Genomic DNA, 24,238 nt, shown 5'->3' on the forward strand with positions numbered 1-24,238 from the left:
ATTGCTGTGAAATAGGTTTCTGCTGGTGCTGAAACCTGTGGGTTCAAAGGAGTTATTTAGTGTGTTGGGGCTCAGACGCCACCTCTTCCTCACCTACCTCAGTCATCTGGCAGGTTACTTGTCCTTTACCATGCCTTCCAGGGCAGCCATTTTGTGGTGGTGCCCAGGACAGTTTCTCAAATTGCCAAATGTGTCCACAGCTCCCAAAGTTGCCTGCCTCGGTTTAAAGATACATGTTGTAGCTCTGCTCCTGAAGCTAAGGAAGTGTTGCATAAGTTTCTTGGAACTATCTGTAAGCTGCACTGAGCTCCTCAGAAGAAGAGAGAAGGTATAAGTGTAATAAATAAACAATGCTGAGAGAAAGAGTACTACTGATCAAAGCAAGATTTTAATTTCTTTGTATTCCCCCCCACTCCATTTCTTTACACAAATCAGAAACAAACAAAGGCACACAAATAATAAATACACAATAAACCCGTATCATTCTTCTGATAGTCCAGGGAAATGAGAGGTAGACATTTTGTAATAGCTTTTGTAACTTCTACAAGCTTATGAGAATGCAGAATGTTTTCTTTCTGGTGGAGACCTGGTGCATTCTGGTCTTCAGAATGATAGCATAAGCCCTGAGCCCACATTCCATTCAGGGCACAGGAAGCCTGGACGATATCAACAGGGAAGGGGGGATAACTCAGCTCAGCTGTGCATTGCATTCTGAGAGCCCCATGTTCTGTCCCCAGCAACTCCAGCTAAAAAGGATTTTAAGATCTCTGTGAACTACTAGCTTGCTCTCTCTCTCTCTCTCTCTCTCTCTCTCTCTCTCTCTCTCTCACACACACACACACACACACACACACACACACACGATTCAGCTCAGCCAGCACTAGGAAGCTGCAGGACCTCATTGTCCTTGTATGTTGGAGGGGCAGAGGGAAGCTGTGGCCCCCAAATGCTGTTGGGATTGCGATTCCCATAAGCCCCAGCCAATATGGTCAATGATAAGGGATTATGGGAGTTGTAGCCCAGCAATATCTAGAGAGCCACAGGTCCCCTGCCCTTGCTCTTTGTCATATGGATTGCTGAAGCTTTGCATCCACATGTGTTCTTGATGAAGATTCCCCAAAATAAGTCAGTATTCCTAAAACAGAGTACCTGTAATTCTTGGACTTTCTTTTCAAGAGTCTTGAGATTCTGAGCCCACATGTGTATCCTTTGAATTGTACTTCATTAGTTATTATCTTTTGGTTACTTGAAAAGCGTCCTTGTGTTCTCAAGCACGTTATTTGCACAATATATATTTCTGACTTGCTATAGTGGTTCCCTCTTCCTGTTTCATGACTAATCACGAGGCAGGTTCATATGTGCATGCACACAACATATCGCTGGACAGTGCTGTTCTGTGAGCATTGTTTTCCACATGAGGAACTTCCCAGCCTGTTGAAAAGTATGCATGCATAAGGAGCTGTGATGCACATGTGGGGCTTTGGATTCAAGCAAAAGTAAACAACCAGTTGATTGTGGGTCCCCCCCCCCTTCAGTTGAAATTACTTTGGTACACTTTGCATATACAGAAATGGCTCTACAGTAGAACTGTTTCTTTGATACAGTCCTCTCACCCAATTAAACTGAATGGCAATGACAGCAGCATGCATCCCTTACTTTCAATAGGGCTATCTTGGAAATTGTTCGCAGAGGACTGTGCCAATGTTTCATAGTCCAATCCTCAAAAGGCCCTGCCAACCCTCATGCTGGGTGGCTTGGCTTTGATATCAGCTTGCTGTAAACAGCAGCTTTGATAACATGTTGCTTCTCCTTCCATCTCATTCTCCTGCTTTGAAACAATAAACCAGACAGGTTCTCTGCACAAAAAAGTAGGAAATGATCTCCAAAGGCACATTTGTAAAATTCTTATATCTGTCATTGGATTGTTTTTATGCTTTATGATTTATCGGTGAAACAACAAAGAACTTGAACATTTAAACCCCAAGAAGAGGGCAACCTGCAACTTCTCCAAGTTAGCTGGCTGCTGGATATTCCGTGAAGGATCGGGCCGGCCAGCACCTGGAACAAATAACCCATCTGCCCAGTGGATGGGCAGGTTACTGTGATAACAACACTGATATTAGGGATGGACAAATCTGTCCATTTCAGTTTCTCTGTTTCTCATTTTTCCAATCTTAAGTTTGGTTTGTCCCAAACTTTTAAAGTTTGCATGAAAATTCATAAGGATTTGTGTGCGTATTTCTCCCAATACATGCTTTTTTGTATGCAGTTTTGTTTAGTATACATCTTTTTTTGCAAGCATTATATTGTATTCATTTGAATATAATTTTGAATGTTATTTTACCTAATATATGAATTTCTGTATGCATTTCTTGGCTTGGAGAACTTTGTTGCAAAATTCAACAAAGTGCGAATTTCAAAGGATAATTTTCAGTTCAAAAGTGCAAAATTAGGTGCAAATTTCTCTCCCATCCCTGATATTCAGTACTAAGACAAATTAAGCCAGAGCTCACTCACAAAACTTTTTTTTCCCAAAAACGTCACGACAGCACTCCTCATTCCTAATGCAACGACTACTGTTAGTGCTACCAGTGCTGTTTATAGGACAACTATCGTGGTTGTTTGTATTTTGAAAACATACTGTGAATGTCTCTTTTCCCTTCTCTCTCTCTCTCTCTCTCTCTCTCTCTCTCGGGGGTGGGGTTGAAGTTGTTTTATACTAGGAAAGCACAAGTAGAAGATGGAGAAAAGCATGCACTGATTTGGCCAAATAACTTCATTTACCCTTTACGTCAATCAGTTGACATTGACTTACCCAAGAAACCACATAGGAGACTTTACTATGTATTGTAATGGACTTTCATTGTAGGAAGGAATATCTTCCTGCTTAGAGGTAGGTGTGTATTGCTGATTCCCAAATGGTGGGTTGAGACATACTGGTGAGTCACAGAGACCTTTGGGATGGTGATCGGGAAATCAATACAACAACAGAAGCAAAAAAGAGCTTTGCTTCTAGGTTACTCCCAAGATGTGACATATGGGGCCTATTACAAAACTCCTGTAATGGCTGCCTAAAGGCTCCAAATCCATGAAAGTGCAAATTCATGGGCCTGTTGCAAATCAAACCAATGTGATCAACACTGTGCTGTTAGCTGGATGTGCACGAGATGTTCCTACAAAGACACGCCTTAAATATTTGATGATGTGCAGCTACAAAATATATCAACAGTTAAGTTACTAAACGAACTGATGAAAACCGTTTATAGAAACAAATCAAAGCACAAACTTCCATAAGAACATAAACAGAGCCATGTTGGATCAGATCAAAGGCCGCTGTAGTCCAACACTCTGTTCCCACAGTGGCCAACCAGATGCCCCAATGGGAAGCCCACAAGCAGGACATGCGTGCAAGAGCACTCTCCCACTTGTGTTCCCCTAGGAAAGTATGCCTTCTGATCCAAGAGAGCTGCATAACAGGGAGTAGTGGTCAAGTATCATTGAAATGCAGTATGAGGTATGATACTGATTGAACTGTACAGAAGACACTTGATGACATTGGGTATCTAGATATATAAAACAGAGCTGACAATGAAGAATCCATTTTATTAAGAAGATCCCATGACAGTACTCTGACAGTGGAATCTTATGCACATCTACTCAGAAGAAAGTCCTGTTGAGTTCAATGGGACCCACAGCTAAGTGAACTGGGAATACAAGAACAATCTTATGCATGTCTACTCAACAGTAAGTCCTACTGAGTTCAAGGGGCTTACTCCCAGTTAAGGTAGGTATAGGATCACAGCCTACTTCCCACTGACTTCTTTCTGAATAGAAATACATAGGATTGGGCTGTTGGATAATTGAAATGTGGATAGTGATAACTTGACAGGAGAAAGTGGGAGAAGAGACAGAGATGGTGATGGAGGAGTGTGATTGTGTATGTCCAGAACTTCTGCTACTGGAAATCCTTGTTAACACAGTTCCTGGGTTCTCTGTGTGGCTGCCTGTTGGTGGAACCCAATGCAAAGAACCCTTCCATATATCTGAACACCAGACTACACCAGTGCTTTGGATTCCCACCAGGCCATTCCAATAAAAAAGAGACATCCACATCCCCGCATACACACACCCATGCTGAATTTCAAGGGACAGCCTGATGTGGAATTTGACATTTTCTTGAGCTCAGCTGGGTCCGATACCTACCTTTCCTCTCTAGAAAGATCCCTTAAGATGCCCCTTCTAGGAACTTCTGGAGTCTCGCTAGAGAAGAATGCAAAGAGGCTCAGCGAATGCCTCTCTGGTCAAAGCGGGGTAGTGGTGTCCTCATTGCTCCTGCTTGGGCAGGATGGTGGTGAGGCGAAGTCGGATTTCTCTGAAGAGGAGGACCCCCGCCCACTGCAGCCAGCCCTGGCTCCCCACAGAGGGCCCTCCCTCTCTCTTTTCTTCTGCTTCATCCTACGGTTCTGGAACCAGATCTTCACCTGGGCTTCGTTGAGGTGCAAGGCCGAGGCAATCTCCACCCGACGGGCTCGGCTCAGGTACCTGTTGAAGTGGAACTCCTTCTCCAGCTCTGTCAGCTGCTTGGTGCTAAAGCTGGCTCTGGGAGAGGAGGAGGGGGACATTTCCCCTGTGGTGCCATGCCATTTTGCTAAGGATGAAGAAGAGAGGGGAGCATCACTCCAACCATGCTTCAGGCTTTGTGGCAGCAGTATCCCTCCCTCCCTCTTTTCACTATCCCTTTTTACCCGGCTCATTTTCAGATCCAAAAAAGGAAATCAATTTCCCCCCACGCCCAAAGATTCAGTCCAGCCAGTTACTCATCATCAGCCCGGATGCATAATAAGATCTCCTTTTTAAATAGCTGTTGCTTTGAACACCTGTGCCTCCTGAAGAGTGTGCAGCACAGGAAGCTTTATTTTCAATGACTAATAATTGGGACAACTTGCTCAGTGGGCAGGTCTGCACGGGTAGTCATCCCTTAAAGACATAATTGGAGATGTTCAAACCAGTAGCAGGGAAACAAATGTTCTCACAGGCTCCCGGTGCACCTCCAGAGCTAACTGGGAAAACCCATGTAGATTATGCAAAGTCTCCTCAGCCGTTTTTCTTCCCTTAGGCAAAATGGCAGCCCAAACCAGGCAATCTGGTTTAATTCACTATATATCTCTATATCTACATATCTATATCTATAGATATCTAGATCTATCATGCCCACCCCCTTTCTCTCTCACACACACAAAGGTGTTGAACCTCTTTCAGCCCAAGGGCCAAATTCAATTTTGGAGAACCCCTCGGGGGCTGCATTCCAGTGGTGGGCAGAGCCAAAGGGAAAAGGGGCGGGGCCAAAATGGCAGCCCTCTGTAGCTCAAACGTCTTGCAGCCAGTAACGAAGGACAGGCATTTTGACCTTTTAGACTGGGAAAAAAAACTGCACACAAGCCAGGAAGCCACCCAACAATAGGTAGCTGGGGGAAGGGGTTGGGGCTGGGGGAAGGGAGCATGGCCCTGTGGGGAACCGCAGGGGGCTGGTTTTGACTCCAGGGCCTGAGGTTCCCTGCCCCTGATATATATCATATTATATATATATATATATATATATATATATATATACACACACACACACACACACACACACACACACATGCACATACAACACAGATTTATGCAGGCAACTTCAGTGGGGGCCCCAAAATTCAGGATGTGCCAGGCCATTGTGGCCTCTCTCTGGCCTAACTCTCACTTTTTCTTTTGAAAAAAGAGAGAGAAAAAGAATGAGTTGCTTGGAGCCTATCCCCTGCTTTACACATATAAGTTCATAACTTCATGCAGCCAGCAATGATCTGCGTGGGAGATTGAGCCATCACGGATCAACCTGCCCAGACAGAATGGTCACATCACCTCAAACATTGCACATTTCAGGGCAGTCAGTTGAAGTGGTTCAGCTGAGAGTTGACTATAGCGATCAGGTAACAAAGAACAAATGGTGTCTTTGCTTGCGTGAACCATCTATAGGTGAAGATTAGGAATCAGCTATAAGGGGTAGACAACCCAGCACCATCCAGATGTTTTGAACTACAGCTCCCACAATCCCTGACTATAATCTCATGCTGGCTAGGGATGATGGGATGTGTAGCTCAACCCATCTGTAGGGCACCAGATTACCTACACCTGAGCTATAAGGTGGGAAGCTGACTTGGATATACAAATCTCCACCCCCTCAGCTTGTAGTGAGGTTACCCTACCCACCCCCTTTCTGTGGTGTATTTCACACATTACCATAGAGGCAAACCCAGGTTTTCCATTGTATCATCATCTTGAAGCTGCAGCCAGTCATAGATTTCTGAGGTATGTCTTTGCAGCATTAACAATAATTATAATTAGAATAATAAACATTTTTACATACATTTCTTTTTTTTCCAGGATACCCTTGGAACATCTCAGATATGGACCTCAAAGGTAATATGTAAAGTTATCCCCTTGCCTTTTCCATCATCAATGACCTTTCAGTCTGCCTCAGTTTTTTTCCCTGTGCCCCATGCCATATTCCATAAAAAACTTCTTTATGTGTGTGTGTGTTTAGGGGGAAATATGCTAAAGTGATGCAGTCAGTGCACGGTGGTGTGCAAAACCATTTTCAGAACAGAGCAGAATCTTTCAGACCCCAAAGGAAAGTATAAGTATACGGGGGCTGGGGGCTCTGATTTCGGTGGGGCTGTAACCCATTCTGGGTTTCAGTCAGAACCAACCAGAACATGAGCTATCCAAAGTGCTGGACTATATCCCCCAAATAGGTTCAGCACCTTGAATAGCTCCTTTAGAGTTCTAGCTGGTTCTGACTGAAACCCAAATGGGTTACAACCCCACCGAAATCGGAGCCCCAGCCTCCACTGAGTATTTATCTTTCAGTATACAAATAACCAGTCTCCTGTTAGAACATGTGGAGGCAGAAGATTGTTCAAAATGCCCTTCTGCTTCAGCTCATGTGGAGTTTGAGAGTGTCTTGAGCAGAATGGAGCTTGGCGTGATGCATTGGTGCATGCAGCTAGCCAGCCCTGCTGTATTTGGGGGCTCTCCTGCTTATTCGGATGAGTGGGCCCTGAACCCCTGCCCCAAAGTCCTGCCCTGAAGGCATGATGGAGTTGCATCTGATGAAGCACATTCTGGTCCACGACAGCTTGTGCCATAATAAAAGTGTCATTCTTTCAGGTGCCACAAGACTCTTTGTTGTTTTTGCTGCAACAATGGGCTCCCCCTCTGGAAACCACTGAGTAATGGTGTGTGTGTGTGTGTGTGTGTGTGTGTGTGTGTGAAAAGTTGAATGATTTCTTATTTATTTTTTGGCTACCTGTCTTGCTTCCTACACACCAGGATCACTGCCCTGCCAGGAGCCATTAACACTCCTAGAGTCATAATCATAATTCATTCCCATCATCCCTTTCCCCATTCCTACCCAACTCCAGAGGAAGCCCCTAAACTTTCAACACGTTTTACATTGTATTGTTTTAAAACCAAAACTCAATCTGCCTTTTCCTCCAGGGGGAATATAATTCTGGGAGCCAAACTTCAGCTGAGGGCTGCCGCCTTGGATCGAACAAGGAAAAACACAAGCACTCACCAAGATTTGACAGGGCGAACTTGCTTGAACAGGACAGAACCTTGAGAGATGTGGGTGATGTTTAAAGAGCTGGGTTTTTTTATTATTATTTTACCTTCACTTTGAAATTAAACAAACACACAAAACCCCCCCTCCACCTGCCCATTCTGTCTCAAATGCTTTTCTAAATGACGGGGATGGAATACAATTGGACTCCTTCAATTTGTGCTTTTATCGTTAGTTCCTATCTTTAATTTCCCCCCTTCAGTTGCATACATTTCTCAGACCACGATGCCATCCCAAAATAAGGGTTGTTATCTTTGCAAAACCTAACCTATAAAGACATAATTAACCTCCCCCTGCATTTTTTTTTAAACTCTTTATTGTTTCCATTCACCACTTAGAAAATCTCCCTAGCATGGCTTATTTTTCCCAGGCTTGAAAACAACAGAATGTGTACCAAGTGTTATAATAATCCCATTAAAACAAATTAAGGTGCATGTGGTGTACATGCTGGCACTATAAAGGTATATGCCACCAGTTTTTTGGATCTAGTCTCAGCGTATGTGTGTGCTGGTGTACATATACATACATGGTGATGATAAATAGATAGATAGATAGATAGATAGATAGATAGATAGATATCACCTCTCCTTTTCAATAGCTTTTGATCCTCTCTCCTTTTCTTTGGGAGAAGTGATGAGATAGTTAAACGGAACAAAAAGGTTGATGTTAAAAACTTGATACTGAAAGTGCATATACTATACACACTCAACACATGATCCCAGTTTCTTGGAACGGAGGATGTGTTCCTTCCCTTGAACATGGAGATCCTATTTTCAAGGTTGAGATCAGAAGAGAGGAACTATTTTCCACCCAAGATCTTCTACAAACCTATAGATATAGGACTCCCATCCCACCCCCAGTAGAAAATGCATCTCAAAGTTTGACAAGTTTGAAAACGCAAAGAACTGGCACCTCCTCTTTTCCAAACTTCGACGAAATAATAGTGCAATCCCGTAGATGATTACTCATAGGTAAAACCCACTGAGTTCTATGGGACTTACTCCCAAGTAAGTGTGCATATAGGATTGCAGCCTCAGACAGTCCGGACTGTCCAGTGCATCATTACACTGTTATTGAAAATAATTTGTATGTTTCAGTAAAGGGCACCGGTAAAGAAAAGCAGTCGATGTCTCCCATGAATTAGTTTCCATTCTCTCTCTTTAAAAAAAACAAAACCCTTTACTTCATTCCCCCCCCCTCCAAATAAGATTTTGAAAATGTCCATAATTACTTTCATTTTCTCGAGGTGGTTTGGGACATGAAAAACAAAACGAACCCAAAACCCCAGAGTTAGGAATTTGTTTCAAAATAAAAGCAAACAAGTAAACAAACAAAACCTCATCAACCAATCGCAAAGCAACTGAATTCTACGATGGCAAAATAAAATAAAATAACATGGGGAAAATACGCCGGATTCCACCCCCCCCCCCCATCGTTTCAAGACACAAAACTATACCTATTCGTCCAGAATAAATTTTACAGGATGAAACGGAAGGGAAAAAAGATATTTCGGGAAAGAAAAGGTTTCTAATATTTTATGTGTCTGTGTGTACACGATAGACATCATTAAGGAGATCATCTACTGAAACATTTTCGGACAGATTTGATTGCAATGGAATCTACAGCCCAACTCTCTCTCAGATTTCAACGGATCTCAATTGCTTCCCTTATATGTAAGACACAAGGGATCGAGAGATGACCGCGACAGGCCTGTTTATCAAAGTGTCCAGTTGCTCTCAGATCTGGAGTTCGGGAACTTTAGTTTGCGGAGAATGCTAGAAGCTGCCAGGTCGGAATGTATGTGTGAGCGAGCGCGCGTCCGCTTGGATGGTTCGCGTATTGTCCAGTTGGGTTAATGATTCCTTAATCTTGCAACCTTTTCCCGTTCAAGGCCTTAACTGATTCTGTTTTAGAGAAGAGTCCTACTCTTGAGGAGACTGCTCCCAAAGAGGCGACGCTGCCTAACTGGACCTGCCGAGGTCTGCTGAATTTTGTTTCAATTTCTCCGCTTCAGTCCTCTCCCATGGGGGCACGGAGCTATATTGTCCCCCCCCCCCGCCTCCCCAAAGTCAACATCATTGCAGAAAGTGTAAAATGGTCTAGGAAGGGAAGAAATAAGAACAACACCCACATCTCAACCCTCCAGAATCCCGTCTGGAATAACAGTTGTATGAAAGAAAAGGATCTTTCTCCTTCCATCCTTGAATTTGTCCTGCTTTTAGAACGTTTCAGACCGAAGTGGTCCTATAGATAAGAAATACACAGAGCTTGAGAGATTGTGTTTTGGACCCCCCCTGTTTTTAATAAGTTCAGCAAACTTTCAGGAATTTTTTTCCCACTTCCCCTCCTAATAATAATAATAATAATAATGATGATATAGCATCCATCAGCGTTGACTAAACTATAAACATAAATCTATGTTTACTCACATATATGAAGACATACTCTTAATATGTCACAGCCACATTTTTCGCTGGCAACAGCCGTGTCTGAAGATTCTAGAATGCCATCACCTCTTGAGAACATCGTTTTCACTTACTTTGTGCGTTTAAAATGTTTGCCAGACATAGTGTGGAGGCGATGGCTTTTTACTGGGCCAGTTTTGTTGCAAGGTGGGTAAAAAGCAAAAAGTGTGTGCGTGTGTGTGTGTGTGTTTCATTTCTGATAAAGTCTGAATGGCATATTCTCCCAATATTTTTTGTGTCTGATAAAGGAGGTTAGATCGCATTTGAATCCAAGGTAAAAGCAAAAACAAAACAGCCCCCCCCCCCGCTACTCTGAGGGACTTTAACCAAGTTTTAGTTTTTTTTCTAATGAAGGTAAACAATATTTTTCCCATCCGTCAACTCGTTTTCTGCCTCCCACGCCCCATACACTCCCTCCCACGCACAAATTACGGCATTCTCAACAAAAGATGGAGATATAAATATATCGAAACTATAAATATAATGTTGAAGTAATTAATCCCCGACGTTTTCATGATTTTCCAGACGATCAATGCCCAGCCAAATGATTGTTTGATAGAACCCATCCTGAATATAGTATTAATAGCTAAATCTTATTCTCTGTATGGGTAATCTGAAGGAAAAATTCTCTTAACGCCATTATTTTAAGAATGGTAAGACTTTCGCTTTAAGAACAAAATAATAATAATAATAATAATAATAATAATAATTTTAAAATGCTGTTTATTTTAAATTTAAGAATGGCTCTCCCCAAATCCTTATGCTCTCATGATGCTCGGTCGTATTAGCAGTAAGAATAAGTTATTAGAATTCCGAACGTGAGGTGCTTAGAAATAAGACCTCCGATGATATAGACATCCCTGCGTGATAGATGAGCTTCTATTACCTATTTGTGGTACCTGGAGTATCCAGTGATGGTGCGTGCATGCATGCGCGCGCGAGCTACTCGTCCAATGAGATCCAACGGGGCCTGCTTCCAGCACTCACCTGTTCTTCTGGGCGGGTTCCTCTTAACTTTCATCCATTCAAAAGTTTCCGCGGCACCGTAAACCTCCTGAGGCTGGCCCCTTCTCTCTCCTTGGGCTAACAAAGAGCTCCCCAGGCTGTCGGGCTCAGCTAGGAGATCATCTAGGCTACCTGAGTACGGATGGTCCATCAGCCGAACTCCAAAGCCTTTGGGTTGTCCGGGGAAACAAGTGGGGTACGCGGAGAAGGAGGAAGGAGGAGAGGAGGAGGCGGCGGCGGCGGCGGCGAAGTCATTGTCCCCATAACTAGGTGGGCAGGGAGCGAGGTAGTTTGGATGGCAGCTTGAGGTAGGGAAAGTAACTCCGGATGATCTGCAGCTAAGCGGCCTGGGCCCAGCGAAGGGATAATGAGATGGGGGAGAGCCGCGAGAGGGATGGGGCTGGCGGGCTTGGGAAAGGCGCTGGGGGTGGGCAGGAGATCCCCCATGGAGATTCCCTCCCATCGTGTAGCCTCTGCCCCCCGCGCAGCAGCTTCGGCTGTCCTGCCTCTCCGGCTGCCCTCCAGAGAGTGTCCCTGCAAACTGGCCGCTGCCCCCTGCCCCACACTCTAGCTCTAAAAGAGGACGATGTTCCCTCGTCCTGACTTCATGGCTTGGCTGCCCCGCTCAGCGTTCCCTACTCCCCCCCCCCCACACACACACACACCTTGGCCCTGCTTTCACCATGTCAAATTGGGCATTCCCCCCACCTTTTCCCAAGGAGGCGGGGGCGAGAAGCGGAGGGGTGCGGGTGTTGAGAAAGCAAGCCGGCTGAAATTCGAGACATTTGGCGGGGGGGGGGGGTAGAGACCCACGTGACGGGAGCTTGGCCAATGGCCAAGGTTCACTGGGGAGGAGGGGAAAAAAAGCACTGTTTGATGAGCTAATGGCAGCAATTTGTAACTTTCATTCTCTCTCTGGGCAAACACACAAGAGGGATGAGAGGGAAGAGGTTCTTTTGCAACTGATCTCTTTCTGGGCTGCGAGAAATGGACACAGCCCCCCCCCCCCTCGCATCCCTTCCCCCAAATACTGCTGGAATACCTATTGGGAAGCTAAAGGTGAGTCAGTCCATTTTTATTCTGCCTGCTGCATCTTAGGATCTGATTTTCTCCTCCAGAAGTACCCCTCCTATTCCCCTTCTCTGCCTCCCCCCTCAGCTCCCCTCCCATCTGAAAGTAAATCTCGGTGCCATTAAGTATCTAGCCATAATACACCTTTCATCTTAATTTAGCTGATGAAGTTTGCAATTACTTTTGCAATGAAAATGGATGCACAAGGCTTGTACATCTCTCTCTCTCTCTCTCTGTGTGTGTGTGTGTGTGTTGGGGGAGAAATGGGGGTGAGGAGGGAAAGTAAGAGAAGACCACAAACTTTGTGACATCCCTCAAAAGTGTGTGTGTTGGGGGGGGGGAGCACCATGAAACACAATCACACCCCTTCTGCAAAAAAGAAGAAAAGCTTTTATATAAATGGATTGCCTAAGAACAGGAACTTTTAAAAACCATCAAGACTGATTAGAATGGAACAAGGCCAGGTTGCTACTAATAGTAATAGTAGCAGTAGTAAAAAAATAACAATAGAATACACACACACAGTTGCAATAAAAACCACCTCCTAGTGGGTATGTTTTTGGTTTTGGATTGTCAAATTTTCATAAAAGGTGACCTGGTAGGATATTTCTAATTGATGTTTGAGTGATTGCATGCTTTTTGAGGTGGAATCTGTGGAGGATTGCAAATGTAAAGCTATAAGTGTGTGTGTGTGTGTGTGTGTGTCAGAGAAAGAGAGAGAGAGAGAGATTTAAATGTATCTAATGGATGGCTACATTCAGTGGCAGGGTGATAAGGCAATGGGGGAGGGGCTAAAAAGTCTCTTGAATGTAATACTGTTATTGTTTAGATAGGAATCTTCAGAGAGCAACAAACATCTGTAGAAACAATGCACCTTACAACTGAAAACAGCAGCAGCAACAACAAAACAACGACACCCTCACGATCAAGCAATATACAACAATAATAACATAAATACCAATAATTGTCACTTCAAAGTCAAAGGTATTCCTACCCTCTGTATTCCAGGCACGTTTCCCAGAGACAACCATTCCTACTTCCAAGAAGTATTAATCTAAATTACTATTAATAAGTGATGGTTACAAGTTAATTGGCATTAAAAATAATTCATTTCAATTTGTTAATATCAAATGAACAGATACCACGCTTGCTCAAAACCAACTCATGTACATCTTTTTTTATTGGCAAGGTTGTGGGGGAAGGAGGGAGGGGAAGAAATGTCTAAAGATCTGGAGAAACATGTGCCTAGGTGTGTGTGGCCCTATTCACACATGCATTTTTAACTGCAATATCAAGTGACCCCTTGCATGTGTGAGCATTTTAAAAAGCCATCACAGATGGAACATCAAAGACACAGGCTTTATATCACCCCAAATGTAGTGTTATTTAATGGGGGCAGTTTACACATTCAACTGCAAGTTATCAAATGTATCGAGTAAGTCATCTAGTGATACACATGCACATATGAACCAGCCGTCAGCTTTCCCCAATCACAGTGAATTTAAACATTCAAAGGAATTCTTACACACAAATGTACCTCACTTTCAGGGATTTATTTATTTATTATTAAATTTATTAATCGCCCATCTGGCTGGTCACCCAGCCACTCTGGGCGATGTACAACATACAATAAAACAGTTTAAAACAATAAAATTCTACAATAAAACATTTTCTAAAATACCCTAACCCACCCCAAATACCTGCCTGAACAACAACGTTTTTAATGCACAACGGAATCTCATTAAAGAGGGGGCATGACGGAGTTCCCTAGGGAGGGAGTTCCACAGAGTGGGGGCCACCACAGAAAAGGCCCTCTCCCTCGTCCCCACCAGTCTAGCTGTCCTTGCTGATGGGACAGAGAGAAGGCCATCCGAGGCTGATCTTGTTAAGCGGCCTGTCTGGTGCTGCTGGAGGCCCTCCTTAAGATAGGCTGGGCCGGAACCATATAGGGATTTAAAGGTCAAAACCAACACCTTGAATTTGGCCTGGAAAACAACTGTACCAGCTGCAGTTTCCAAACCATCTTCAAGGGTAGCCCCACATAAAGCGCATTACAGAAGTCTAAATGAGAGGAGACCAGGGCATGTACTACCGATGGGAGCAGATGGTCGGGAAGGAAGGGGCGCAGCCGCCGTATCAGATGGAGTTGATACAGTGCTGTCCGGCTCACAGCTGACACCTGAGCCTCCATGGACAGCTGGGAGTCCAAAATGACCCCCAGGCTGCGGACCTGGTCTTTCAAGGGTAGCCGTACCCCATTCAACACCAGGTCAACATCCCCCAACCTCCTCTTGTCTCCCACCAAAAGTACCTCAGTCTTGTCAGGGTTCAGCTTCAGCTTATTCCTCCCCATCCAGCCACTCACCGTCTCCAGACATTTGGACAGGGATTCTACGGCCAACCTTGGTGAAGATTTGAATAAGAGGTAGAGCTTTCTGCATAAATAATTTCCCCATTCCAAAATCTGCTATAAAGCCCCATCATTCATTAGTGAATGCTCCATCCACTGCAACTTTAGGGCTGGTTCACACATTCACTGGATGATGTAATTTGCTGACTCACAGCTCAATGTGTGAATTTCCTCTTATGAAAAGGATGGGTTCCCCCCCCTTTTTTATGGAAGGTGATGTGAAATCTGTCTGTGGATCTGTCTGTCCAATTTCACACATGCAGGTTATCACTTGATGTTGCAAGAACACGCATGTGTGAACACATCCTAACCTTAAGATGTGGGTACTGTTGGAAGCCACTGGAACTGTGAGCTAGTTCGCATGTTCTTCACTTTGGCATAAAGTGATGCATTTGTGAATGCACCATAAAAGACAGAACTTTGATCTCTGACCCAGTACATTTCAGGGGAGTGAATTCAGGGAGGCCATTCAGCTTTGATGAGAAATCAAGTGATGTGCACATGTGTGAACGAGCTTTTCGTGTTGGATGTTCCATATGACAAGTCCATTTACTGCACCAGCTCACCATGTGGTTGGACTCCCATGGTGTACTCTGTCTCCACCCTACTGCAAGCCCCCAACATGTATTTTGGGTGGTGGCCTAGAAGTACTATACAGATCCATAAGAACATAGGAAGCTGCTTTATACCGAGTCAGATCATTGGTCAAACTAGCGTGGTACTGTTGACAATGACTGGTAGTGGCTCTCCAGGGTTTCAAGCAGGGTTTTTTTCCTAACCCTACCTGGAGATACCGGGGATTGAACCTGGGACCTTCTGCATGCAAAGCAGGTGCTCTGCCACTGAGTCACAGGCCCTTCCTAACCATATGATGACTTTGTGTGTATATAGGAAAGATTCATCATGTGGAGCAGCTGCTGCACATCAAGACTGTTCAATTTCAAGCACTTTTTGTAGGGTGGCCATATTGTGAGAAAAGAGTTCAAAGTGGGACAATTTCATCATGGGTTCACTGTGGGGACAAAGGAGACCTTTGTGGGTGGAGGAATAGTTGATTAACAATGTAAGCCAGTCAACTGCAGGATATATTATAAACTCCTGATGATATTTTGGCCACAATGCTCCCCGCCTCACTTTAGAGCAGGGGTGGGGAATTTCAACTCCCATCAGCCCCAGCCAGCATGGCCAGTGGCTAGGGATGATGGGAGCTTTAGTCCAAGAACATCTGGAAGGCCACAGGCTTCCCCATCCTTGCTTGAAAGAGAGAGACAGCCATTCATCCTAAGGCTCATTGTCATATGTGTGTAAAATATAACAAAGATGTCCTACTCAATGACTCTCAGCATGCTATCTCCATTGAAAAGTGTTGCATTGGAGTGATAGGAGTTGGAATGATATCTGTGGTTTTTGAGCTTTGATGGGCCCAGAATCATAAATTGATATTGCTCTCATGGGTTTTGAACATACATGTGTGAATGAGCCTGAAGTTTAGGTGGTCATAAAATGCCCCCTCCAGCTCCAAAATTCAATGTGAGGTTCTGCACTGTTATTCTATTGTAGTCTTTCTGTTTTTTTTGGTTTTTTTTTAAGAAAAAGCTCAAGTGTCAACCGGTGGATAGTGTTAAATTTAGTCTAGGAAATACATGTTCAGGTCACTCTTCAGCCATGAACTTGCCACTCAGCCTTAATTCTTCTGGCTGTAAAATGGGAATAACTGGGGCCAGCCTCTTAACAGTGACCACCCACGTTGGCAAATGTTTCATACTTTAGCAGAAAAGATGGATTTCTAACTTTGACAAGGGGCTTTTTGGTCCTTGAACAAGATTTGGGACATTCACACCCAACTCTTAAAGCTATTCTCATGTCTAAACGTTTCCTGGCCACTGGGGAGTCTAATAAAATACTGAAACCCTGTGTCCTAGGATTGATTTTAAGTTTAAAAACAAAAAACAAAAACTCTTCTGCTGGTGGAATCCATTAAGTTTTAGTTATCCCCACCTTTCAGCTGATTTGGTTGAGGTATCCTATTTCCCATCTGTTTATTTTCTGAAGAGCTAAGTGCGCTCTCTCTATTTCTCTCTCTTTCTCTGTGTGTGTGTGTGTGCGTGCACACACACGCGCACGCGTGTGTTGGGGAGGGGGAGCGAAGATCTTGATTAATACTTACAGAATTCTGTCTCTTTAATTCATCCAGCAGCTCTTTTCCTCTTTGCCTGCCAGCCAAAATCTGGATGCAGATTGAACCTGGAACGCCTGCAGAAGAGGAAGAGAAAGAGAGACCTGGTGGCAAATTTACCAATAAAAAAATAAGCCAACATGTGCTCCAGTCTTTTGCCTTCTGTAAATACAATCAGAGATGATAGGCCTATTCTTTGCCAACACACCTGCGTTCTCGCACACACGCATCCCCTGGATGATGACTTTGGGCAAAAGCAACTGGAAGCAAGTAGCGGCACCATTCTTTTGTTTAAGGACAGAAGGCATTATGGGGACAGAAGGAGCTATATTCCTAGACCCACCGCTTATCAGGCACTGCTGTGAATCTGTTCTCTCCTTTTCTAATGCAGATCAAGGGTGGATTTTCGTTTTAGTGGTTACTTTTACTGTTTTGTTTATAACTTTTTGCCACGGGATAGATTGTAGGCTGCCTTGTGAGGGTTATGTTCTAAAATAGTAGGGTTTAAATATATTCACACAGTCCAGTCCTATCGATTAATCTCACTGTGTTCAGTGGGGCTTACTCTGAGGTAAGTGCATATAGGATACAGCCTAAATAAATACATTTTTATAACAAACTGGAATCTGGCTTATTCTTTGGCATGTGTGCAGAGGAGAGGGCAAGAGAAGGAAAAAGAGGGATGAGAACGTTTGTTAGAATCAAAAACAAAGATAGCCATGAGAAAAAAAAATCTAAAATACACAGTTGGGCAATATCTTTATTAGGAGCAACCAAAATTCGACGAGCATGTGCAAGCTTTCAGGTTCCCCAGAACGTTTCATCAATCTAGTTGGCAGAGAAAGCAGTGGATGGGGGAAGAAACAGAAAAATCCAAACTGGCCAGATATTGTGGCCATGAAGTCTGCAGTTCAGATAGACCCAGTCTCAAAAGTGGAGATTTGCAGTCTGAATGAATTAGTCAGTGGCACATCTGGCAGGTATCAAATTACACCTTGCAATGCATTTCGGATTAGAGAAGCAATGGCTTATCTCCATTTCTGAAAACGCAAAGGCTGGCTATAACTCTCATCTGTCTCTTGCCTTGGGCAAAACACACAGGTTCCTGAGCTGGCACAGATAACATTTTCATATAATCTGAGGAGAATACAACAACAACAACAACAATAAAAATATATATCTGAAGCAGCTACATCTAAGATATCTGAATACGCATAGATGTGATAGATGGTTTTTAATCACATACTTGTGGGTCTTTCCAAACAGCAGCAGCAAAGGCTCCTTTTGTACATTATGCAACAATAAACCTGGAATTTCCACATCCAGCTGTACAGAGAACGGCAACTAATCTTTTGAGTTCACCTATACCATGCACGTGTTTTCAAACTTTTGCTTGTTACAACCATCCTTTGCATTTTTAAGTTTACACTGAACACGTTTTAGGTGCACACTGAAGTACCCTTATTCTTTTCTTAGTGATATTCCCTACAACCAAGTGCCATTTCTGTGATATCCCACCATCTCACAATTGATGGAGGTAGGGTAGGAGAGGGCAGTGTGGTACCTGCAGTCACCAATGTGCATATAGGACAGTCTCATCATGTGGAGGGTGGCCATATTGTGAAAAAAGAGTTCAACGTGGTACAATTTCAACATGAGTTCATTGGGAGGACAAGGGACACCTTTGGGGGTTGGAGGGTATGTTTATATTTTCTTACTGGCAGCTGGGATTGCTCCAAAGTGAAGTGGGAGCCTCTAACTTCTGGCCATCTTACTTTCCCATGAATGCCTCTGAGCAGCTTACTTGTCCCTTGTGACTAGCCATGCCCACCCATGATAGCCATTTTATGGTTGTGGCCAGGACTGTTCCTCAAATTTCCAAATGTGCTCATGGGCCCAAAAGGTTGCCTGCTCCTGGTGTAGGGCTACAGTGGAGAATAGCTTTGGTGTGGGGAATAACATTTCCTCTGCTCTTTTTTTAAGCATGTGAGAATCTGTGTCTTCTGTACTGGATTGGAGAGAGCGATGGCCTTGTAGGCCCCTTCCAACCCTATGATTCTATGAGCACACAGCCTCCAAAAGGGCTACAGGCATAATCCAACCAAAGATAAACACCTTGTAAGTACCATTTGTTTTAATAATAGAGTTAGGCATGTGCTTACATCTTCCCCATTGAAACCAAAGAGTCCTCAAAGTATTTACTTTGACTGGATTATACTTAACATTAAATCAAACAATCAATCTGAAAAAAATGTTTCCGGAAAGCCCAGGTCACGCTGGCTTGAATGTATGTGTGTGTGAGCATTGTTTGTTGGTGTTCGCACTTGGTTACATATTTAAATGGCTACATGAACAGTTCTGTACTAGAATGATACAGCTGGAGTGGGGGGTCCCTAAAAAGTTCTTTCTAATCCTAAGGTGCACTCACGATCACATTGTACAACAGACTGCCTAGCGGTGGCAGCAGGCATGTGTGCGTGGTTCACAATTCTCCCTCTGACTAAGTATTGCAGTTCGAGTACTGAGAAAATACAATAGCCCTGTAACAGAAGTGCTACAATGGGAAAATTGCACCTGGGTCTGACGCAGCAACTAACAACTGCATATTTAAGCCATGATTTAGCTCAGCCTTTCCCATCCTGGTGCCCTCCAGATGTGTTGGACCACAATTCCCGCAATTCCCAATGTCAACAATACTGGGTTAGATGGACCACGAGTCTGCCTCGGTGTAAGGCAGCTTCCTATGTTGGGGAATTGTGCCGGCTCGGAATGGTGGGAATTGCAGTCCAACACATCTGGAGGGCACCAGGTTGGGAAGGGCTGAGCTAGCTATATGCCTAGTTATGTATGTGCATCACCTCAGCTGGGTCAGGGCATTCATGTGCTAAAAATATAGAAATAATATTTTAGTCAACTAACAATGCAATCCTGTGCATGTCTACTCAGAAGTACTCTCAGGCAATTGGGTGTAGCATGCTTTCCTGGCAGTAAGCCCTGTGGTACACAGTGGGAGTCATTGGAGGCTGGTGGCTCTGATTTTGCTGGGGCGTGAATCCATTCGCAGTCAGAATCAGCCAGAAATCTAAAGGAGCGAAACAAAGCGCTGAACCCCAGCCACAAAATGGGTTCAGCACCTTGGTGGGACTTATTTCCAAGTAAATATGCACAGGAATACAGGGGAAGGTTCTTTGCTGGCTGCATTCAGTTACTCTGTGAGAGGCTGTCCTATACCGGCTTCTGAATCAAGTGGGTTCACAAACTAACAGTTTCCTTTAAAACTTGGGTGGGGAACTGCATTACATAGGAACATAGGAAGCTTCCTTACACCGAGTCAAACTCGTGGTCCATCAGTCTCAGTGCTGTTGACACTGACCGGCAGCAGCTCTCCAGGGTTCCAGGCAGGGGTCGGTCTTAGCCCTATCTGGAGATGCTGGGGATTGAACCTGGGACCTTCTGCCTGCAAAGCAGCTGCTCTACCGCTGAGCTGTGGACCTTACTTCAGTCCTTCCTGTTGAGCACTGCATTATCTCAGTCAAAACCTGTTGGGGTTCAAATTCCAGCAGTAGGTGTGGCCAGAGCCAAAACTGGGCGGCTCCAAAATTGGGTGGAGCCAAAGTGGGCAGAGTTAGCGAAGTGGGTGGAGGTTTGCATGAAACTAGACCAGGGTCTGCATGTGACCCTCGACTCAGACGTTCTGCACCCCTGGTTGACAACAACATGAGCAGCCACAACTTACAGATGGTGAACGGAACGCTTGATCACGACGGATCTGCTTGTGCTTATAAAATCATTGCAGTAATCAGGTCAAACACAATCAGCACACTGAATCTATATCTCTGATCTCGGAAGCTAAGCAGGGTCAGCCCTGGTTAGTACTTGGATGGGAGAGCGCCTGGGAGTCAGGCTTCCTGCGTTGAACAGGGAGGGGGTTGGACTCGATGGTCTTGTAGGCCCCTTCCAACCCTATGATTATATATATATATGGTCAATATACAGGGATAGAGAGAGACAGACAGGCAATTATGGAGGGATGGGAAGGAAGGCAGGGAGGACACTCAGGTGCTCATGTGTGCAGTGCCTTCTTCAAGTGTTTGAGGCCCCTTGGGCAAGACACCCTCCGTGGGCCCCTCCCTCAGTGAGCCTGCCTTCTCACCAGTATTTGCACCAACTGCTCTTGCTCCTCCTCCTCTTTCTCATCCTTGCTACCACATCTTTGTCTGACTGGCAGAGAGTCAGGGAGAAAGTGAGCCATGGCGTCTCCTCCTCCTCCTCCCCATTGTTGTCTTGGCCAGAGCAAGAGGCAGGTGAACAAGCAGGCCGCAATGATGAAAAGGAGGAGGAGCAACTCCAGGGTGCTCTGGTCAGTGGGCCCCAGCTGGGGTGTGGGTCCTCGGCAGGTGCCCAACCATGCCGATGCTGGCCCTGGAAAGGAGAAAAGATAGAGATGGTACAAAAGTTCACACACATTCAAAAAAATGTAAAATTCCAAAATGTGGCTTTTGGAGGTTCAGAGATGTTCAGCTTTTTCTTTTGAAATTCAACTTTGAGGGGTACTTTAAAAGGAAACTTTATTGAGTTATATAACCATGGGATGTATAAGTTTAACATGTTATATAACCATGGGATGTATCAGTTTAACAAATATGTTGAGTTATTAAATCCACCCTCAACCTCTCAATCCAACAGCATCTGTAATTGGGAAACATCAATCTAAAACAGCCTTCTCCAACCTGGTGCTCTCCAAATGTTTTGGACGACAACTTCAGCATTCTTGACCATTGGCCATGCTGGCTGGGAATGATGGGAATTGAACTCAAAAACATCTGGAGGTGGTTGGGAAAATCTGATCTAGAATAATATAAAGTTACATTTTGGCAAGCAAATTCAAATTTGGGCAGCCAGTTGGTTACCCGCGAACACAGTTCACGGAGAAAAATCAAATCTAACAAAAGGTTTAACTTAACAGACTGCATTAATTGAAACATTAAAAATGATGCATCTTTTATCTTTACAATATTTCCTTAAACACAGTGTTCTTGGTGTAAACTCTAGGGTGGCCATTGTAACATCCTTGTTCTGGTCCATCAATGACTTGAATCTTGAGGTTTGCCAATGAGCACACATAACTCAGAGCAACATAGAGTTGTCCATGGAAGGAGACAGGTACAGGCAGATAGATGCAAGCTTGGTCCTCAGTCTGTCCCTGGCCTTTGTTGAAGCTAAGGGCAAAGGACAGACAAATTATATATATATAAGATAAGATTATTCAGAGTCGGGAGTTAGTTGGTCATCCCTTTTTGACTGTCTTCCTGTTGACTGATTCTCACGAAGCATACTTCATTGGAAAGCTCTTGATATGCAGGTTCCACGAATACCAACAATTTTCAATATAATCCAAGGTTGGGGGTTTATTTAGTTCCATAAAGTTTTTTTTTAAGTATTAGGCTGTCTTTTATAACAATATACTATAAAGTTGTGTTTTTCTTATAAAAAAAATTTCAAGTGTAATTAAGCAAACATAATTAATTGAAAATTGGAGCAAAATGAAATATGAACACAAAAAAGGTCTACGTTGCCCTGAGTCATGTGCACTCATTGGCAAACCTCACAATTCAAGTCGTCGATGGACCAGAACAAGGACATTACAGTGGCCGCCCTGGAGTTTACACCAAGAACACTGTATTTAAGGAAGTGTTGTAAAGATAAAAGATGTAACACTTTGAATGTTTCATTAAATGCAGTTAGTTAAGTTAAACCTTTCGTTGGATTTGATTTTTCTCCATAAACTGTGTTTGTGGGTAACCAACTGGTTATATATATAAGATAAGATAGGTTTCATCTCTAGTTGGTGAGTGAGCGTGTGCAACTGGGTATGTGCATGCTTGGCCATGGGGCTGCTTGTCTAGGCCAGAGCAAGAGGCAGGTGAACCGCCAACGGTGAAGAGGAGGAGCAACTCCAGGGACTCTTTCTCAGTGGCCCCTTGCTGGTGTGTTGGCCCTTGTGGTACCCCACCACACCCACTCTTGACACTGGCCCTCCATGTGTGCACACCAACAATGTTTTCAAAAAACCATTCCCAAAATCTCCCTGAGAAGCAAAATAGTTGCAGTTATTTATCGGGAACGAATACAGTCCAGCTTTCTGTGTGGTATCACCAACTTCCAGGGGCTGGAAAAGACCCTATGGATCAACAGAAGTGGTGCTTCATTGGGCTGGCCTCTTTCCCATCAGCCAGCCCTTGAGACCACCCGCAGCTTTTTCTGCCCCTTCCCTTTGGAGGAAAGAGCCTGAATCCAGGACCATGCCATCACCTGCCAGAGACCTGAAAAGATGGCCACCCTCCCAACACACACATGTCCCTAATTATAATTTGTAGTTTTGTGTGGCTTTTAATTGTAAACTGCTTCAGGTGCCAATCTTGGCTGAAAACTGGGGTATAAATCTAATTAAAATATAAAAAAAGGTAAAGGTAAAGGTGTCCCCAACCAGTCGTGTCTGACTCTAGGGTGCGGTGCTCATCCCCGTTTCTAAGCCTAAGAGCCAGAGCTGTCCGAAGACGCTTCCGTGGTCATGTGGCCAGCATGACTGAACACCGAGGTGCACAGAGCGCTGTTACCTTTCCCACCGAGGCGGTACCTATTTATCTACTTGCAATTTCTTGCTTTCGAACTGCTAGGTTGGCAGAAGCTGGGACTGAAGACAGGAGCTCACTCCGTCACGCGGCACTCGGGTCCATGGCCCCAATTAAAATATACAGTAATTCAATACAAGTTATCCCTGGTCAGTGGGGCAAGTTGGAGCATGCGTATGTGTGATTTCACCATATGTTTGAATATTTAGCTCAATGTTTATTAAAAGGAAGGGGTGGATAGGCAGAGTCAGTTCAAGAAAAAATGATGTTTTTCAATATCAGTGAATATTAACAAGATATTATACCAAACATCTGTTTGTCAGTTAGCCACAGGAGTAGTTTGTGATGTACAGGATAAAGCATTTGTAATAAAAGGGTTTTTTTAAAACAACAAAACCAAAACCTGAAAATGGTGTTGTTGTTGTTGTTGTTTTTAACAGGCTTGGCTCCAACTATCCATTCTGCACTGTCCAATAAAAACTGCGTGCTTATGATGGTTTGACATAGAAAATTACCTTTGAACCATGGGTCCATTTCCTTCTGACAGAGGAGTCCTTCCTTTGGAGGAAGGGGACCTTTGGATCCAACCCACTGCAACCATTTGTTGTAAAAAATAAAAAAAAATAGTCCATATAACGGAAAGATACCCTCTGCCCTAAAGAGCATGCAGTCCCAACATACACTTGTAATCAACAACAGATATACAATGGCTTCTACACAGGGCTGACCCAAGACATTTTGCTGCCTGAGGTGAAGACTAAGGCAGAGCCCCCCACCTCCTCCTATTCCATGTACAAAATCCAGCTGGGCTGGCAGCTG

General features: G+C 44.1%; 1 protein-coding gene and 1 long non-coding RNA gene across 2 annotated transcripts; one reads left to right on the forward strand and one right to left on the reverse strand.

Moving 5' to 3' along the window:
- Nucleotides 1-3,584: 3,584 nt before the first annotated feature.
- LOC146353547 (homeobox protein Hox-B1-like) lies at nucleotides 3,585-11,657 on the reverse strand. Its single transcript, XM_084832290.1, has 2 exons — nucleotides 11,113-11,657; nucleotides 3,585-4,648 (listed from the first exon to the last, which is right to left on the reverse strand). The coding sequence occupies exons 1-2, from the start codon at nucleotides 11,591-11,593 to the stop codon at nucleotides 4,302-4,304; spliced, it is 828 nt and encodes a 275-aa protein (XP_084688416.1). The 5' UTR covers nucleotides 11,594-11,657; the 3' UTR covers nucleotides 3,585-4,301.
- Nucleotides 11,658-11,985: 328 nt separating this feature from the next.
- Nucleotides 11,986-17,400, forward strand: LOC146353548 (uncharacterized). Its single transcript, XR_014787394.1, has 3 exons — nucleotides 11,986-12,189; nucleotides 13,031-13,185; nucleotides 16,806-17,400. It is a non-coding gene; the product is annotated as an uncharacterized LOC146353548 (long non-coding RNA).
- The last annotated feature ends 6,838 nt before the right edge of the window (nucleotides 17,401-24,238 follow it).

This window comes from Heloderma suspectum, chromosome 2, assembly GCF_057233095.1.
Source record: "Heloderma suspectum isolate Gila_16-S chromosome 2, 16-S_ref, whole genome shotgun sequence".
NCBI lineage: Eukaryota > Metazoa > Chordata > Lepidosauria > Squamata > Helodermatidae > Heloderma > Heloderma suspectum.